The 19114-nt window shown below is 53.7% G+C and overlaps 6 protein-coding genes across 6 annotated transcripts; 3 read left to right on the forward strand and 3 right to left on the reverse strand.

Annotated features, from left to right (window-relative positions):
* Positions 1-6427: 6427 nt before the first annotated feature.
* On the reverse strand, positions 6428-6988 carry E0L32_007569 (uncharacterized protein; the record flags this gene model as incomplete). The annotated part of the gene is made up of 1 exon (XM_031142327.1): positions 6428-6988. One exon carries the CDS (start codon positions 6986-6988, stop codon positions 6428-6430), a length of 561 nt encoding a protein of 186 aa, XP_030993543.1.
* A 1039-nt stretch (positions 6989-8027) lies between these two features.
* E0L32_007570 (uncharacterized protein) lies at positions 8028-9142 on the forward strand (the record flags this gene model as incomplete). The annotated part of the gene is made up of 3 exons (XM_031142328.1): positions 8028-8334; positions 8571-8672; positions 8757-9142. The coding sequence occupies 3 exons, from the start codon at positions 8028-8030 to the stop codon at positions 9140-9142; spliced, it is 795 nt and encodes a 264-aa protein (XP_030993544.1).
* A 449-nt stretch (positions 9143-9591) lies between these two features.
* On the reverse strand, positions 9592-10407 carry E0L32_007571 (uncharacterized protein; the record flags this gene model as incomplete). Its single annotated transcript, XM_031142329.1, has 1 exon — positions 9592-10407. The coding sequence occupies one exon, from the start codon at positions 10405-10407 to the stop codon at positions 9592-9594; it is 816 nt and encodes a 271-aa protein (XP_030993545.1).
* Positions 10408-12676: 2269 nt separating this feature from the next.
* Positions 12677-14443, forward strand: E0L32_007572 (uncharacterized protein; the record flags this gene model as incomplete). The annotated part of the gene is made up of 2 exons (XM_031142330.1): positions 12677-13032; positions 13087-14443. The coding sequence occupies 2 exons, from the start codon at positions 12677-12679 to the stop codon at positions 14441-14443; spliced, it is 1713 nt and encodes a 570-aa protein (XP_030993546.1).
* Positions 14444-14978: 535 nt separating this feature from the next.
* On the reverse strand, positions 14979-17637 carry E0L32_007573 (uncharacterized protein; the record flags this gene model as incomplete). Its single annotated transcript, XM_031142332.1, has 7 exons — positions 14979-15125; positions 15235-15574; positions 15629-15861; positions 16149-16371; positions 16421-16744; positions 16791-17544; positions 17595-17637. The coding sequence occupies 7 exons, from the start codon at positions 17635-17637 to the stop codon at positions 14979-14981; spliced, it is 2064 nt and encodes a 687-aa protein (XP_030993547.1).
* Positions 17638-18007: 370 nt separating this feature from the next.
* On the forward strand, positions 18008-19049 carry E0L32_007574 (uncharacterized protein; the record flags this gene model as incomplete). The annotated part of the gene is made up of 2 exons (XM_031142333.1): positions 18008-18040; positions 18159-19049. The coding sequence occupies 2 exons, from the start codon at positions 18008-18010 to the stop codon at positions 19047-19049; spliced, it is 924 nt and encodes a 307-aa protein (XP_030993548.1).
* Between the last annotated feature and the right edge of the window lie 65 nt (positions 19050-19114).

The raw sequence follows: 19114 nt of genomic DNA on the forward strand, positions 1-19114 counted from the left end.
GTGGAGTGCTTAGTGCAAATAGGTGGTCCCACCAACCACACCACCGCTAAATTGACTCTAGCGTCCAGGCAGCGCTTATTTTGGCTGCCCAGGCAAGAAGGCGCACCGTAATCCCATTGACGGGATGGGCCACAGCACGCCACTGTAACGACAGGTCATTCTTTAGGTGCTCTGTCAGTGGGTGTTTGCCAACTTGCAAGCCGCCGATTCTGAGAAAGCAGCCCTGGAGCATGCTGTCTGTCTATCGGCGTTTTCGTCCTGCATCTTGCTTTTCTACAGGGGTCCTTCTCTTTCTTCAATCTCTTGTCTCTCCGGCCATCTGGCCGATGCCGTGCCGTGAAAGCCAGTTTGCCAAGAAGTCACCTTGCTGCGTCCCTTTTTTGTCTGGCCGGTTGCTTGGCCTGCATGTTCGGCCAATTTGGACTCTGTACCGGGGCCGGCCCTTTTCGTCCATGGAATGCCAGCAGAGCACTGGTGGACGGGAGGCCTGCGACAAGTACTTTTCACGGGCTAGGAGTCCAAAAAGGCCTCGTCTTACTCCACCACGGCGACGACGTTGCGATAAAGGATCCAGAGACGCTTATTATCATCTGTGTGAGACAACAGCAGCAGCACGGGCACCTGTTGGCTGGCGGTGTTGTTACTGGTCATTTCTCGTGAGTAATACCACAGACGTCCAAATGCCTCTGCAGTCACGAATTACAATGCCGCTGTCATACAGCGGCTCTGGGATGAGACGAGACACATGTGTTCCCTCATCCCGCCCGCCCGGCATCGTGTTGCTGCGCGTTGTGGAAGCACAGCATGGCCGGGGAAGCACAGTGCTGTGCCATGGTGGCCTCCATTCCAGCCATCCCATCCTCTTACCACCGCAGGCAATTTGGTTTTTTTCAGGGTCCTTATTCGGCACTGTACTCTCCCCTAATTTGCGGCTGTTTAGGCACCTGCATGGGGGATGCGCCGCCCCTCCAACCCGTTTGTTCCTGCAAGGCATCGCGCTCTGATCTTGATATCCGGCCAAGACCCCGAAAGGGATGGTGGCTGGGTTTGACAGGCGAGCGGACCGAGAAGGTTGACGAGAAACGAAAAAGCTTGACATTTCCATTTCCTGCTGTGTACCTGGCTAATTGCAACTCAACAAGAGCCGCTTCGGATCTGGCAACGACCGTTCTGATCCATGACGGTACGGCTCGAGGCGCTGATCAGGTACGACGGCAGTCAATGTCAAATCATCTACATCTTCACTGAATAGCCTTCTGGGACACCTGCTGCCGGTCAAGGTAAGCGCATTTAGTGTGAAACCGCCGGGCCACATCGTTCCTGCAAGCCTCCCCGAGAGACAATGGTCCATTGCCTCTCGGGGATTATTACGTGCTGTATGATGACGTTGGAGTGAATACAGGACTGGCATCCCTTCATGTTTCTCCGACGTCACTGAGCCAATCAGTTCTCGGAAGAAGATATCAGATCTGCGGATATCGGCATCAACAAGGGGGCTTGGGCGTCGTCCCTGATAACGGCTACCCACTTATCAGCTCGACAGTCTTGTGTGAGTGCAGACGCCGGTGTAATAACAGCGCAATAACACATGTGTGAGGGGCAACACGAAAACGGAACACGGACCCCTAGGTACTGCACCCTCTTATCCGTCCGTATCTCTCTCAATCTCTGTACACTCATGCAAAAGCCCACTCACACGAGACGCTCGTCTGCCACTACAGAAAGCACGTTACCGTTTGGGGAAGCCAGAGGGATGCTCGCCCTCTTTGCAGCCAGTGTCTGGGCAGGAACACAAAGACGGTGGGACTTGGCTGTCGTCATAGGCCCCGTTTTTCCTCACCTACGGCCCCCTGCTGGAAAAACCCCTCTGGCGATATTTTTGAGCGCTTTTGGCAGGCGCTGAGTGGCCACAGGCGGCTGTTACGGCAGGGTTTGCAGGGTTCACAGTGGGTTTTAGGGGACCCATTACAGGCATTCTCAGGGTTTCCTTCTCGATCGATGATCGCTGTCCAATGACGACATGGGCTCCACCGTCCGGCTAGCACGGCCAGGACCTCACACTCTGCCTTCAGTGACTTTTGTCACTCCCCAACAGATACCTGTGCACAAGGGACCAGCAGCCGCGCCCCTCCTGTCCCCCTCATTCCGGACGCTGTCCATCCCGCACTCCGAATCGGTGACAGCTTGTACTTGCGGAGAGAAGGGAGACACATATGCCCGCAAAGCAGGCTCGCTGCCGACAGAACATGCAGGCCTTGTCGTGTCCTATCGTCTCGTGTCGTGACGATGCATGGCATTTGAGACCATCGTCACGTTTGCGCAAGGATCCGCTCCAAATGCCACGCTTACCCTACTGGGTGTGAACCGGAGAATCTGCGAAAGATTGCCCGAACCTGGCTGAAGCAGCGAGGGATGATGGTGATACTCGTTAGCGACAATGCGGCTGCTGAGGAGAGATCAAGCCATGCTGAAATACGAGTGCGTCTACCAACTGATAGCAGGGACATGCCTGTGTCAATGGAATCGTCGGTCGTTTCAACCAGCACCGCGCCAAACAAAAAGGTACTTTACATGCCGCTGTCAAAGTTGATGAGCACACGAAAAACGGTGGCCAGCGCACTACAGGTACCTACTTTGAGATTGCGGCTAAAGACAACGACAAAACGGAGCCCAGCCCACTGGTAGCAAATCGCAGGCGAGGCACAAATTGCACCACAGCCACCATCAGACCACTTCTGGGTCCCACGGTGTACCCATCCGCTATCTTTCAGAGGGATTTTACATCGTCAGCCAGGCTGGGCTTGGCCCCTTCGTGGCTCCGACAGGCGGGAGCTCAGGGCGTCAAACTCGCCAATGAGTCGTGGAAGTCACCACGCGAAGGCATCGTGGCCCTCGATTCCGTCCATGCTGCTGAAGGAGCGGTAAGCGAATCCGGACTGCCAGCTAGAGCGTTCGGCCACGTCCGGATGCAAAGTATATTTGGCTGCCCAGCATACTTTGGCAACAGCCACATGCCGGATAGCATCGTGGGATAGGCCAGTCTGGGACACTCAAAGATAACACTTTGGGCTAAGCGAAGTCAAGACTGTCGAGCAACCACAAGCACTGAACCGTGACTCGCACCTTTGTCACGGCTGACTCGTCGACATCTCGAGGACAAAAACAATATCGCATCTCAGAATTGAGCAATGCCTGCGCAATGCTCAGCTTCCGCAAGGGGAAATAATCACTCGGGACAAGTACGGTGCTCGTGTCAGCGCTCTGCATGCCATCTGCCGTCCCGGTAGATGAGCGATCATCTCGTCTTGAAGGACTTGTTACAATTCTACAGCTTGGCTGCGCCCGGACGCCGCTCACATGCTTGTTGTCACTCTCATATGGTCGCGAACCAGTCGCCTGCTGCATGTGCCCGCAGTCCGATTGACACAGCACTCCATTTGCACTGGATGCTGCAGTGTGATGAAGATCTCTACCAGATCTCGTGCGCCACGCAGCCCTCTCCCCGACCCCCGTGCCGTCTTCAGATGAATCTTGCGAGTCTCGCGATCTTGATTTCGCCCTGATCAACAGCACAGCCGGTGCGACAAACCTGACACATCGTAACCCGCGTTCGAACAAAAGCCTGTCCTACAGACAGGTCCCTTCATCAACGTTGCATGTCTCCACAGAAAGGGCGGATAGAGGCCGTCCAGGGTTGGCGGCCCGGCTGCTCGCTGCCCTGTACCGTTCAGCTCCAGTTTTCTCCAGGGCTGCCTCGGGATGCGACCGCTGATGGTCCTCGCTCTCACAAGCCATATTACAGGCTGACATACAAGTAGTACCTAATGTAGGCCCCGGCTGGCTGCACGCACATGCCTGCGGGCTGCTGTCTGTTGTGCCTACACCAGAGAACGGGCCGAGAAATATCGCGCGCTGATCTCACGATAAGCCACGCATGTCGCCCGTGTAACAAATTGCTTTCACCCTTGCATTGTCCGTCGCTACGCCAGAATGCTACGGGAAGAATGGCCGACTCGGGGATTTTACTGCGCTAGTGGGGACCCCAGGTTCCCTGAGTGGCCAGAGATTAGGGGAGTCCAAAGGGAGAATCTGGGGTGGGGCCGGGTTTGCCCGACGGACGTCCTCCCGTTCTTCTCACTCACTCTTGCTCACTTACCCGGCGTCGCGGGAGTCGTTTTCGCGGGATCTCAGATGCATATATCGAAGGGCAGCAGATTCTTCTGCGTGTGGTGAGATACTGACGCTATCGTGCGTGCTTTGCTGGCCGCGGCCAGGGCCCTGAGATCTCCCGTTTCGCCGGGTGGTCAGTTATTACAAGTCCAGGGTGTGTTCTTCAGCAGAAAGGGCACCCAAAGTAGAATGGGGTAAAAGGGTTTCCCCGCTCTCCGTCTGTCCTGCTGGTAGTCTCCATATCCAGCGCACGCACGGATGGGCGTTCAAGCAAGTCATACCTAGGCGCAGAGTCGCATGCAGCAGTACTTGTGCAGGGAGAAAAGTCCCTACGGCGCCAGTCCGAGTTGGTCCCTTTGGGACGCCTGCCCCGGCGCTGCTGCGCAGTTTCGGTATGTGCGTGTAAGCGCTCTGTCTGTATCTCCTCGTGCCTCTTGCCCAAGATGGACTACGGGCGAAATACACGGCGCAGCTCGTGCCGTAGCTTGCATGGCGCCGGGCGTCACATGAAGTAAGCCCTCTCCTCAATACCCCCTTCATCTCGTCTCGTCTCGTCTCGGCTTTGTTGGAGGAATGTCCACTGGGGATGGCGGAGCAAACAATAACGTAGTTACGTGCCTGACGTAGGTTTCATTATCGTTGCATAAACATTACCTTGCTTGCACCTCGCTATTGTCGGATGTCTTTGCGTTGCACGTGTCACTATGTGCCGAATCGGTACACAGGAGAGGTCGAGATGCATCCTCATGCGAGAGCAGGAGAAATGTGAGCATACCCCTCGGCTGATGAGACAAAGATGCGTGTGATGTCGATGTCTGCTGTTTTTCTGGGTCACCTACCCACCCCATGGGGAATCGACCGTTTTCCACATTCGTACCAGGGCACCTTTGTGCGGGGGGATAAGATGGCGGAGGGGAACGAAAACGCTCGGCACAAGCAACGGCCTGGCTGGAAGGATCTATGGGATCGGGATCTGAGCTTACTGAGAACAACACGAGACCTTGTTTGGCCTTTTCTTTTTCGGTTTACCGCGATTGTCGCCCTCGGCAGAGAGGAAGTTTGGTTTGGAGTAAAAGGCGCCTGTTGCGCGGAGAAGTGGAGTTAACCAGTTCTACTCCTTCTTAACCTGCTTGCTAACGCCGATTGATTTGTTGCACACCACTCTGGCATCGCAGTCGGAAGATGAGCAAGTACATGCTAGGACATCGAGATCTAAGCATTGTGACAGCATCCGAGGTCTGTGATTGCCGTCCTGCGTAAAGCACAAGGCCATATTCCTTCCTTGCTGCGGGTATTGTAGTATGGCAAGCCGGTTTGAAGGCCCCTTTGCGAGTCTCAACATCTTGTCCTCGGTACTTGCCTTGAAGCGCATCTCTCGGGTGATGAGGTTCTCTGGGCGCGTTTGCATCTTTGATCGTTGATAGAATGGCCTGGCTATTACATCGCAGTCCCGACAGCGAAGAGAAATGTCCCAGCCCTTCAGAACAATATCGCACACAACCATCGAGAGCCTTTGTCAGTCATTGCGCCTCATCATACTTTCCCCCACACCACTACATGGTTCAAGCAGTCTTTGTTCTCTCATACCAGTGAGCTCTGACTGTTGGGGTGAGAAAGAGCTGAGGGGGTCTTGCTACTATAGACCAACTCCTAGTCGTCATTGAAGGGTGGCCTGGGTGATTAATGTGTGATTACAGTTACGAGTAGTTTTGCGGTTGTGAAACCACACTATATAGCAGTGAAGTTCTTGTAAGTTCCGAAAATCCGTGCTGCGTTGCAGCGCAGTCGGTTTGGCGCACAGATAGATAACTTGAAGCTTTCCCGTGAGACCTTGAGCCTTGGTTCCGTAGAGCTATCGCAGAAGTCTACACTTTATAAACGAGAGTACAATTAGTCAAGCAGCGACTGGCAGAATGCTTTGGCTGCACACAACAAGAGAGCTGCAAGTTTGAGCAACTCCATAAGTTTGAACCCCGGGTAATACACTATACGTCCCTGCCACGACTGGCAAGCATTTCAGGCATATCAGCGCAAGTACGAGACCAGGCAGCTTTTCCTGACGGGTGTTAACTCCAAGAAAACAAACAAGGGCGCCAGCAGTGCTTAAAATAGTCCGGAACTTTAGGAGAACACACAATTCTATTTAGAAAAGCTACAAACGAACGTCCAAGTAAGAGATGCAAGAAAGCATTGACCGATAGACTGACAGTCAGAAGTACAAACCAACCCTTCTACCACTGCTAGACCTTGTCAACCCTTAAGGCCGCTGATCGCAAACCTCCATGCCGCTGATGGCTCTACCATAGCCCTTCTTCCAGTTGGAGACTTCAATCCAGGCAGACACCTCATCAGTGCACTCGGCGTCCATCTTGACCTCGGCGTCATTGATCTCATCAGTGCTGCAGGGGTTCTCCCCTCCCCAGCTGCACACGTACCAGATGGCACTGCCGACTCGGGCGTAGAGAATACCTGATTTGCCGTCCCAGGCCGGAGCTTTGTTGCCCTTGTCGCACGATTTCTTGAGGTTATCTCGGGCCGGCGCGTAGTCCCACTCGTTCAGGATGTTTCTGTCATCACATCTGACAGCAGTCCAGGGGACTCCCCGCTTCTCGATGGCGCCAGGCTCGGTAACTTCGTCGTACGTGATGTTCCCGATCTTTACGGTCGTAGAGACATCCCTCCTGAACTTGGAGGAATGGGGATGGGGCCGTCCCTTGGAGATGTAGACGCCGTCCTCTTGGTTGGCAGGCAGCACGAAGCCTTTAGCCGCAGCTGTAGCGGCGAGCAAAGAAACGAGGAAAGCCGAGCTATAATGCATTTTGGAAAGGGTTGTTGGGAATTGTGACTGCTTGATAAGGGATTTGGACAGATTTGTAGATGATGAAGGTGCTCTTCTGAATGAGTTTGAAGTGTGTTGCTTGGAGATGAATTTCTTGAATTCTCAAGGATTCTACCGGAGTACTTATACTGACGAAAGACTACAGCTCTTGCTTGAGTCTTTTGATAATAACTGTTAGTTAAACCTAATTGAACTCTAGTTGTAACTTCAGCTGAAGGCTGAGCCACCCCCAGAGCCCCCAATGCTCGTGTACCTGTGCCGAAACGTTGGGAACCTCGATCAGTTACACAAAGCGGCCGCGAAATGACAGCTGAGAGGTTACACGCGTCGTGTAAAACAGCCGCTGACATGTTACACAGGCGGCGCCAAATGACCACTTGAAAGCACATTGGCTGAGACAGCGTCAGCGTAGCATCAGGGGGGGCCAAGACGACGCAATGCACGCGGCCACCGTCCAAGCGCCAGTTCTGCTGCGTCACTGCCCCCAACGACCCGACCGGGCGGCGATGGAAACTCAAAACTTTCTATTTTGAGAGAGGTTTCAGACTTACAACTCGCAATGTTCTGAATTTCGAATCCGACACGGTGCCTCTCAGTTGCATCGATCATCGTGGCTTCGCATTCAGCCGTACAATCCTTTCTAGTAAATTGCTTTTCAGCTGGGAGACTATACAGGTCTCCGGACTGGTGATCATGTCTCAATGGATGAGTGTGGCTGACGGCCCCCCCTCGTGTATGCAATCTAGGCTGAAGCGCGCGGATCTTTTTTGAGCAACGCTTCTATCATCTAGAGTACTGCCAACTTACTCATTGCCAGCCAATTCATGACCATGATGTTTCAATTGATTCTGTTGTGTTGGTGTGCGAGAGTATATATTTGATCAACTCGAAACCCTTCTTACCAATGTCTTTTACCCATTAAACAGCACAAGATTCCTCGCAACCATCAGCTCTCAACTGCCCATCATATCCCCCATTCACCTACCTCAATATCTACAAATCTTCAAAAGCTCATACAATGTTCTCACTCAAGAAACTTCTTTTGCTTAGCGTTGCGTTCATCGGCGCTACGAGTGCCGCTCCGGTCGACTCTGGCAGCGACTCTCTCGCGGTTCGAGCCTCAACTCCCTCGGCTATTGTTCCCAAAGCCGTTGACCTCTCAGCACCCGGTGGCCCCGATGTCGACAAGAGAGACACGTCTCGCACAAGGCTCTTTTGGTCGCCGCAGGGCCGGTTTCTGTTCATGATGAACCTCGGCTCCAAGGTCCCACAAGCCCTAATCGACGCCTTCTCTGGTGTAGGCGAAGCTGGGCCGGGCAAAGTCAGTAAGTCTATTCGCAACCCTTCTCAGAGGATGAACCCCGCCCGCTGGTACCCATGGGCTACTTGTATGCAAAAGACTCATGGGTTGTTTGGGTAACCCAAAAGAAATAATGCTCTTGAAGGTGGAGCCCTTGGGTTACCCAACACAGCCCATGCCATGGGGGTCATCGAGGTTTCCCCGGATTCTTCCAAGCCCTACTCAAATGTGACCCGTAGCTGACAAAGCGTTGCGCGACAGTGATGCAAAACTTTATCGACTGGGTGAGAGAAGTTGGTCTCGAATACCGGGGCCTGCCACCAGGATACACCGGGTCCATCCGGGATGTCACTGCAGCCATCAGTAAGAATCCCTCGCGATCTCATCCCGTCGCCACTTCATATCCAGTCCGGTAAACTTGTAATTTACTAACAGCAACTGCAATAGCCAACGCAGCCGTTAAGGGCGGCATGTACTCCAAGGGCGGCCAGACTGCGTTTGTCGGTTGGGGCATGCAGCTGGACACGACTGATAACAACGTCATCAACAATGTCGCCAGGCTGATCAACGACTGGGCCACCCTGACGGGCCCTTTCCCCTCGATGAACCTGCAGCACAACCCAGTCGCCGTGGCGATCAGTCAGCGCCCCAACGATTTCATCTCCCTGGACCTGATTAGGGGCGGTGGAACGGCCAAGCGCGATACCCGCCTGCAGCAGAGACACGATCCGTACACCTGCCCTGCTGGGTGGCAGATCTTGAACTACGCTGTGAGCGACGTGAGCGACAATGTTGACCTCGTGCATGGCATTCGCTTTGTTGGTCTTTGTTAGAGCCTGATTAGGAGGGTGTGGGAATGGTTATGACGCTGTGGCTGTGGTGCATGCCTGTCTCTCTTTTGTATTCTTTTTTTTCTTTCCCTGTATTTTGATGTGAAGGACATGACGGGAGATATCTTGGCTCATCATGTTAGTGCAGTCTTGCTCTAGTAGCAGTTGAGACCGGCCACTGTTGTTCTACTTGGGGTTTCAAGGCGAGATAAGCAAGCGGCGATCAGGATAGCAAACGGACTGCGAATAAACACTTGTCTAGTCATCGATGCCAGGTAGTGGGATAGCACATATAAATTCCATCGATCTTACGCAATTGTATAAGCCACACGCATATGAGCTTCAGTGTCTATGCAAGGTTACCACGGATGTATCTTTTGCTCATTACTCAAAACTTCCACTTGGCTAGCTATGACAGATGATCTAAGTAATACACCACCGGTGGTCTACAACTACCGCCGGCCAGACACTGTGGCCTTTGGTCGTGCCCCCAATGCTTGCGCCTTCTGATCTAGCATGGGGAATGAAATTCGTATTATTTCATTCCTGTACGCCTGGGAATCAAGGCCCGGAGGGAAGGCAAAGTCGACGTGGATATCCTCTGGCACACCAATGTCGCATAGTAATTTCCGCAGACTGGGAGGGATCCCAAGGTTCCGCCGTCCATCGAGTTCTCCGTCAAAGGCAAACGCGACATATCGTTTCAACTCGCCGAGAGTCTCGCTTTCACGGTAGCCATATACCACCAGGCAGCTGCGCAATCTCGGAAAAAGCGCTAGACGTCGCGGCAGAGACAGTAGGCCTGACGGAGAATGGGCGTTCCCGTCGATAAATACAACATCTTCGATGCGTGCGAGTGCGAGCTCTTGGTCCGGCGCAGATAGCGGCGGCATGAAGCTGCGCTGCTGCAGTCTTTGGGGCAGAGTTGAAGACATAGCAAGGCACCTCGTCTGGAAGAAGACGCCTTTTCCGAGGCGGCGAATACGGCGGCAGGTGGTGTTGAGGACGAGCCATTCGGCGCAGTGGACATCTGGCCGACCGGAGGGGTCTCGACGACATTGCTTCGTTGTGGCGCTGTGTAAATAATGGATATCTATCGGTGCATGCTTTGAACGGGCTTCCTGGAATTCGGCCTTCTCCGTAGAGCTACGCGGGAGCCCCTTGAGGTAGCATTCGGGGAAGAATACGTCGCTCTTTGGCCGGAGAGCAAAATGAGTCAGGATCTCGAGCAGAATCTCGTCGGGGAGGGTATCAAAGACGGCTGCCATGATACGCCAAGCAAGGATTGGTTCCAAGTGTTCCGCTGATGCAAATGGCCCTAGGTCTCCATGGAAATGCAGGAGGGAAGCTGAAGGAGTGGTTGAGGGGCACGGATATTTATGTCCTTGGCAGATGCTGTCGCAGACCATGTTCAGCTCCTAAACTTAGCCCTGGAGGGCGACCTGTGAGATGGTGGGGGCTGGTTCACAAGGTCGTACTCGTTCTGGCTGTGACGTCGACCGCCAGCACCGCCTCGGTGGTACAAGGATACTTCCCTCCCAACCTAGTGCTGACAGCGGCGGAGGAATTAAAATAAATAAATAAAATGCAACAAGTTCAATGGTGATAATTGTGTCCTTACTGGCAGAACGGTATACTGGTACTGGCTCTGCAGTAGGGAGACCTCGTATTTCAGCAGTTATCACTGAAGCTCACCAGACTGTTGTTGCACCATGGGTATTGTGATATTGCTCCTTTTCAATTGTATCTAGAGAGATGATAGTGTACGTTGAATTGAATCTCATAGAGCTGGACCTGAGACTTGAAGCATTGTTGTATAGACTCCGCAAGGCCATTTGGTTACAGCGCAAGCAAGACCTTCGCAAGATTAGAGTGGAGACAGAACCTCGCTCATAGCAGATGGAGAAGTCGATCCACAATTCAACAACTAGTTGACAGTCTTGCGTATCATTGTTGCTTGGTCACAGCCCTGGAGAAGCCGCTCGACAGCCTCTCGCTGTTGAACGGTCTCGTAGGCCACGAGCTGTGTCCACGCGTTAAAACAGAGCTTCAGCGGTGGCCTCTATGACTTTGTTTAGTCGCATCACTAGTAGATATTTTTTATTCGCTCCTGAACTGAAGCATCAGAATGCTGCGGTCCTGGACTTAGAAGCAAAGGCTGCGGCCCATATCAACATGGACCTACACCAATCTTTCTCCAAGAAGCAACCGTTTTCGCCATTTTTCAGGGAACATTAGACCGGCGAATAATGAAGCCTTGGTGCTTGTGAATAGTGCTGTGATTGCAAGGAAGTGCTACCTATAACGACACCTCAATATGTCCACCCTCCCTGTGACTTTCAGAACGAGTAGAAGCTGCTAGAATGCTAGAGCTCTCTTGATATTTCAGCAAATGCCCGATATCACAGCTTGCAAAAGCGAGGTTGTGAACCCGTAATGTTTCTTTGACTTCTTGACAGCCGTGAATAGGAGGTTGACGAATTGCAGAGAGTTCAACGCGAGGCTTAGTGATGCCATCGGTTCACCATGTCGGCCAGCCTGGTTCCAACAAGAGTTAAGAAAGCGAACTGGTCGTGTATCGCATGATTTAGTTCTGAGTTGCAACCGCATCTAGTTTTTCTTCAACTATCCTACCCTATCTACAATCCACTGCATCGTTACGAGCCAGATCCTTTGATTGGAGGAGTGGGAGATGGGGTTGGACAATCTATCCTTCGACTGCCATGATAGAAGCATGACCTGATGAGAAGGTATTGGAAAGTAGAGGATGGCACTGTTGGTCTCTTGCGATGCAAATAGAAGGGGAATCTGGGAGGACAGCTTACCTAAGTACAGCACTAGCCCTGATCTGGGTCCCACTGCCGACTGCCGGACCTCCGTGAAGGAGAATGGGGGACTCCAGCACTCTCCCCGAAGATCACATGCACATACGAAGGCAATGTTTCTAGAACAGTTCGATCTGCTTGCTTTGAATGGTCTCGATCAACGTGGGAGGAAAAGTGTACCGGCAACAAAGATAGATGCAGAGCCCTGTGTTTCACGCTCCTTTTTGGGGACTGGAGGGTCACCAATTCTACAGGCGTGTTACTTGTAGGCAATTCGTACCAGCCAGCCCTCACTTGTACATCCTGAAAGGCATTGGTTGCATCCTGCACACATACCAATATACTCTATTCCTTGTCCGTGCCCGAGTAGCCTCTCCGAAGCTCAGGTCCCCGAGCACAATGTTGTCTCGAATGGAGGCCCTTGTGTATCCCCCGAGAGCACTAAGTTTGGCCTAGCCGTCGACGGGTGTCGCTGTGGGGCTCTCCGTTCCAGTGCCCACAACGTCAACGACTCCCAGCCTTTGAGCACCTCCAACTCCCCGAGAACCCCACATTCTCAACCGCAAGACTCAAAGGTGTTATGTACGTCCCGTATCGCGAATCGAGAGGCTATATAAAGGATATCACGCTTTGTGCTGGCCCTCTTGGCTCGTGAGATCTGGTCCGGATTGCTTGGTACACCTCTCCATACTTAGGCGCATACATCGTCACCATGACGCAAGCAAAGCGCCCCAACTTCCTCATCATCGTCGCCGATGACCTGGGCTTCAGCGACACCTCGCCCTATGGCGGCGAGATCGACACACCCAACCTGCAGAAGCTGGCAGAGGAGGGTGTCCGGATGACGGGCTTCCATACCGCTGCCTCGTGCTCGCCCACGCGGTCCATGCTGCTCTCCGGCACCGATGCCCACATCGCCGGCCTCGGTGCCATGGCCGAGCGCATGGGCCGGTTTCCCGAGATCTTCCAAGACAAGCCCGGCTACGAGGGCTACCTGAACTACCGGGTCGCTGCTCTGCCCGAGATTCTTCAAGACAACGGCTACCACACCGTCATGAGTGGGAAGTGGTGAGTGTGCCATCGACCGGCCCCATCATTGGCTCCTGACTGACCTAATGACAGGCATCTGGGTCTCACCCTGGACACCGCGCCCCACGCGCGTGGCTTCTCCCGCGTCTTCGGCTACCTGCCCGGTGCCGGGAACCACTACCACCACGAGCCCCAGCTCTACGACGAGAAGGAGCCGCCTCGCCCCAACTTCATGGGCAACGGCCTCTGGGTCGAGGACGGCAGGTGGCTCGACGGTGCTCCCGGCGGTGACATCCCCGAGGACTTCTACTCCACCCGCACCTTCACGGACAACCTGCTCAAGTACCTGGACGAGCGGACCGACTCGCAGCGCGAGCAGCCCTTCTTCGCCTACCTCCCCTTCACCGCCCCGCACTGGCCCCTGCAGGCGCCGGCCGAGACGGTCAACAAGTACCGCGGCAAGTACAACGACGGGCCCAACGCCCTGCGCGACCGCCGCCTCAAGAGCCTCGTCGAGAAGGGCATCGTGCCCGCCGACGTCGAGCCGGCGCCCATGCACATGCTCGGCACGACGCCCTGGGCCGACCTGCCCGAGGACAAGCAGAGGGAGTCGTCGCGCGCCATGGAGGTCTTCGCCGCCATGGTCGACCTCATCGACGTCAACATCGGCCGCGTGCGCGAGCACCTCGAGCGGACGGGCGAGTGGGACAACACCTTTGTCGTCTTCATGTCCGACAACGGCGCCGAGGGCCAGCTGCTCGAGGCGGCGCCCATCCTGCCCGGGCTGAGCATGGCCCAGATGATCGACAAGTACTACAACAACTCGATCGAGAACATGGGCAACTACGACTCGTTCGTCTGGTACGGGCCCCAGTGGGCCTCGGCCGCCACGGCGCCCAGCCGGGGGCTCAAGTCGTACACCACCGAGGGCGGCATCCACTGCCCCTGCATCATCCGCTACCCGCCCGGCATCCCCGAGGCCGCGCGGGGGAGCATCACCCCGACCTTCACCACCGTCATGGACATCCTGCCCACCATGCTCGACCTCGCCGGCGTCAAGCACCCCGGCAGCACCTTCCGCGGCCGCCAGGTCGCCCCCGTGCGCGGCAAGTCCTGGCGCGCCCTGCTGGAGAACCCCACCGACGCCTCGGTCCAGATCTACGACTCGGAGAAGGACATCGTGGGCTGGGAGCAGCTGGGCATCGCGGCCGTGCGCGTGGGAGACTGGAAGGCGCTGTTCCTGCCGCCGCCGCGCGGCGAGGGCAAGTGGGAGCTGTACAACGTCGCCAAGGACCCCGGTGAGGTGCACGACCTGTCGGAGAAGGAGCCCGCCAAGATGGAGGAGATGCTGATGCACTACAACACGTACTTCCAGGAGTCGGGCCTGTTTGACTCGTATGCCATGTGGGTGGATAAGATGAAGGCGGATGGGGCCACGAGGGTGTGGTAAAGGCGGACATTCGATCGTGTAGATTTGGTGACCCAAGCGTTGGATCAGCTTGAGAAAATAATAGCGTTGTCTAAGTAATTGCTATGTTGCCAGCCATCGTCGCCACGCTGACGCTTCGAGGGTTTCAAACCCGCCGGAGTTTAGATCGCTCTTATAATAATTTAGTATGTGATTATGCATGTCTTCCAACTGTCTCTGCCTTTCCCAATGTAACTTCACAAGATTACGGCAGTTGACGGCCACAACGCCAAAGATCATCGGTGTGTATGCCGGTGCGATTAGAATGGAGACGGGGAGGATGGCGATCGGCTCTTGAATTAGCAGCGAAATATAGAGCCTCCTGTAGCAGCAGAATACGAACAAGCGCACGCGGAATTCCATCGCAGCTATAATCAAAGTCTCCCGTAGCCTCCCCATCTTTTCGATCCTGAAACATCGCACGAATCCCAGGTGGACTGTGAAGAAGCCTGTGGCTAGCTGTAGCGGAGTTGCCCACAACCTGACGAATATAGCGCTGATGGAGCATATGACAGTTTCAAAGTTCTCCAACTTGACAAGTATCTGGCGTAGTAATGTTTCCTGTCGTCGTAACTGGTGGTCGTGTGTTACGTGAAATCTTGTCTCTTCGTCTATCATCATCCTTATGGCATTGAGCCCATCGGACATGCCTTGAAGCATTTGGCTATTTAAAAGTCTCAGTGGGGTTTTCAGTATTGGTATCCCTTCATGGGTATTGTCCCTTACCTTTGATGTTTGATCATGGAAGTATTCAATGCGATTGTGTGACTGACTGCAACTGACTGCATTTTCTCCATATCCTGTTTGGAGAGCACAACTTTGATCTTCTTCCAGTATCTACCCGAACCGCTCTCTCCGTCTTCGATTCTCAGTGCCTCCAACTTTGCCGCAAAGGCCTGCATATCGGCAACACATAACGATAGTCGGTCGTTGAATTCTCTATCTTCGATCCTCAGTGTTTGTAGGTTCTGGATAACCGATAGGAGGTTTTGGATGGCGCGGACTGTGCACTCCAGGCTTTGTGGCCCGTCTTTGAGTGGGCCAAGAACATCCAGCAGAAACTTGATTGTTTTGATACCTAGTCCAACGAACGTGAGCACGCTCGCACCAGCACTAATGGGTTCCATCAAGGCAACAGGGTAATTCGTGTTCCGTGGAAAATGTTACTTGATGAGGTTCGACCCTGGATGAAAAGGCGACTCAGGATCTGCACTTTGCGGCATTTTTCCGATTTTTTCAGCCATGTGAGCTGCCTTGAGCCCCTCAGTGGCTAACGGCACAGCATCAATGTTCTGATTCGCTTCATTCGAAAAGAAAACACCACAAAAGGAAAGGAAGTGAAGAGCGAGAGAGAGGGACAGGAAAGGGGAAAAGACGGAGGCAAAGGGTTTCTTATCATTCTAAACATAACCTAGCATAGCATCGACGTAAACATGATAAGGAGACATATGTGGGTGAAGTTTCAGCGCTTGGTCATTCAAAAATCGGTTCTTTGTGTGTCAAGCATTCCATCTTGACCGAGCCAAGATTCAACATGGGCAAGGTAGTGAGCTGATCACAATGTCAGATGGCATGCTTTCAATATTTCCCCGAGGGAATACTGACCTCCTACTGCCCATCGCCTGCTGAAGACCCTCAGAGTTGGCAAGATCGTCTCGACTGTCTCTTTATCCGTGGCCCGACTCACCGGAGGCGAAGTATCGAGAAGCATCACAACAGCTCGGAATACGCAGCACACCCCAACAAACGGGTAGAGCGATATTTTGTCGTCATTGACCGCCTCCACGCCCAAGGTGCAGATATCCCAAAGCATGCGACGGGACGACTGGAGCACCATGTCTTCTCTCGAGCCTGGCGCAGCATCGACATGCTCAGCCTGGGCTTGATGAAGGGCGAGAGAGCAGCTGGGCCTGGAATCAATCTATGAGTTGATCGAGGTTTATCGAGACTGTCACTTACCTCAGTGCCATGGCAATGGAATCACAAAAGGTGAATTTGTGACTATCATCTTGTGCAATGAATTCTGTCGCAAGCGCTCTCATATCACGATCGACAGAGAGATAATCTTCTGCAGGTGCACAGCGAGTCTTGAGGCTGTGGATATAGTCCAGAACTCGACCAGCTACGATGACAGTCTGACAAATGGAGGCAAACTTTCGGCCATCCGGAGTTATTGCCGCCGAATATACCGAGCGTGGGTGCGACAGAACCGTTTTCTCAATAGAGCTTCCAGGTCGGCAAACAAGGGGCGCTTCGAAAGTGATGGTGGAGAGTGCAATCATCCTAAGATCTGAGCCCATGAATCATAATGTTGGGCGGTAGGTCTTACCTGTCTAAAATAAGAATCGAGGCCCGTAAGTGGAGAGATGATTCCTCTTGAGATATGCATCCTCTCCGCTTCAAAATGTGATCGTGAAGGCTTTCTGCGGCCACTACCGAGCTCAATGTTGAGAATGCGGCGTGAGATAAGCCGTGGCCACATTCGTAAAGAGCTACCAGCATCGTATTTTGGAGCAGGCAATTATGAACCTCCATCTCTGGGTGTATCTGCAGAGTAGCAAGCAACTGCTTCATTGTGATATAGAGCGTGTTCCGGCTGAGATGGTCGACGCGGCCGCATGGTCGGCTAGTCGCCAGGTAGATAGCCAAAAGAAGAACCATGTCACATGGATCCTCGCTCCCTCGGACGTCGACGTATGTAGTCGCTTTGATCTTGGGATCAAACAGAGGAAGCCAGGGGTGGATAGCGTATCCATATTCCTGGATGAGAGACCTTCCGGTGAGGTTGAACAGGCCCAGTATCTCCGAGACCAACTGCGTGAATCTCAGCTGCGATCCTGGAATGTCTCCTGTTACCGCAGATGCCGCATGTAGAAGAGCGGTCTGCCCCTGAGAAGACAGCTCCCAGCCACAGGGCCCACGCTCTACGTACTCGGTCCATTGGCCGATGCTGACCCGAGGAGGGAGAAGATCAGGTGCAGTATAATCACAGTGTCTCCACTTTCTGCAGTGCGTCAACTCTTGCTTATCGATCCATGAGAAGCCCTTGGAGCTGCGAATGCTTACGATGAACAGCGGGTGCACTTGGGCAGAGCTCGGTCACAACCTTGTTTTCGCAAGCGGCAATACGCACATGCATGTGCCGCTCTTCCGGATGTCTCGGATGAGTTCACCATCGTGTTGATGAATAATGTGCTAGCAGAAAGGGGAAACTATCATGAAAATGATGTTTCGATGCCCATTTCGTGCAAAACTAAAGGAAAAATTCGGCCTCCTCTCTTGACAATGCAAGAAGATATCGTTGGAGGTCAAGGACGTAAGACAGTGTGGCCAATCAATAGATGGAGTTTGACAGGGGAGCGGCCGACGCTAGAGAGCTGGCGATCCACATTGATCTGTGTTTGGTAATCACTGTCATGCCGGGCGACGAAGGTAGCAGAGCAGGGCGGAACATAAATATCTGTGATGGCTTGCCCAGAATGAGAGAAGGGTGTCAAGTCATTCAGACTCGTTTACATCCTTGTGCCTCTGTCGCAAAGTTTCAAAATGGTTGAAATCAAGAACGTTGCTGTACTTGGTGTAAGTCGAAGCTCGCCCACCTACCTGGTTCATGTCGACAACGAAGAGGCGGGAAACAAGAGGAAAAGGACAGGAGAAATTGCACCGTAACGATATAGACTGACTTCCAGTTTGATAGGCTTCCGGTAATCTCGGCCAAGTCGTCGTTGCAGCGCTCCTCAAAGCTGGCTTTGTGGTCACCGCTGTCGTCCGCCCGGAAAGCAAGGCCAATACATCGCCCGATGTAACAGTGAAGACGTCGAGTTACAGCGACACCGCTGCCCTGACTTCCGCCTTTCAAGACCAGCATGCAGTAGTCGAAGCCTTCAACCCAGCCGCGGCTGGCCACCAGCGTGCCATCGTGGAGGCAGCCGTTGCAGCGGGTGTCTCCCATCTCATCACGCCGGAATTCGGAGCCGACTCTTTCAATCCGTACCTTGACGAGGTGCTTCTCTACGAACCCAAACTGGAGGCGCAGAGACAACTCGATGACGTCCTTGCCAGGACTAAAGCTACACTCTCTTGGACCGCTGTCAACATCGGGGTGTGGTTCGATTGGGCGATCGAGCAGGGGATATTCTGGGTGGACAAAAGGACCAAGACAATCACTCGCTTCGGATCGGGCAACCAAAAGTATTGCATGAGCCGACTTGCAATGACTGGCGACGCAGTCGTTGCCGTACTCAAGCAGCCGCATCTTTTCCACAACAGGCCTGCGTACTTTGCCAGTCATACCGTGTCGACGAACGAGCTCATCGGTATCATCAAGGAGGAGTTGGGGGGGCAGGAATGGAAGGTCGTGGACGTACCCCTCAGCGGATTTGCTGATGAAGCCCGTAAGCTCTGGGAGCAGGATACACGGGATGGTGTACAAGACAGGCTTCATACTCGAGCTTACGCAATGCTGGGGACGGTTTCCATGTTCGATGAGAACAATAGGTACGGTGCTGATTTCGGGACCAAGCTGGAGCCAGGATGGGATGAAGGCGAGGCTGCTCTGCGGCGCCGGCTGAAGGAGCTTCTGTCGTGAGGATGCTGGGCGACTAGTCTCTCTTTCCTCAAATAGGACTGTCTCGTCATTCTTTATCAGTCAGG

Source organism: Thyridium curvatum, assembly GCF_004353045.1.
Source record: "Thyridium curvatum strain D216 chromosome Unknown NODE_46_length_333320_cov_79.933738, whole genome shotgun sequence".
In the NCBI taxonomy this organism is placed as follows: Eukaryota; Fungi; Ascomycota; class Sordariomycetes; order Thyridiales; family Thyridiaceae; genus Thyridium; species Thyridium curvatum.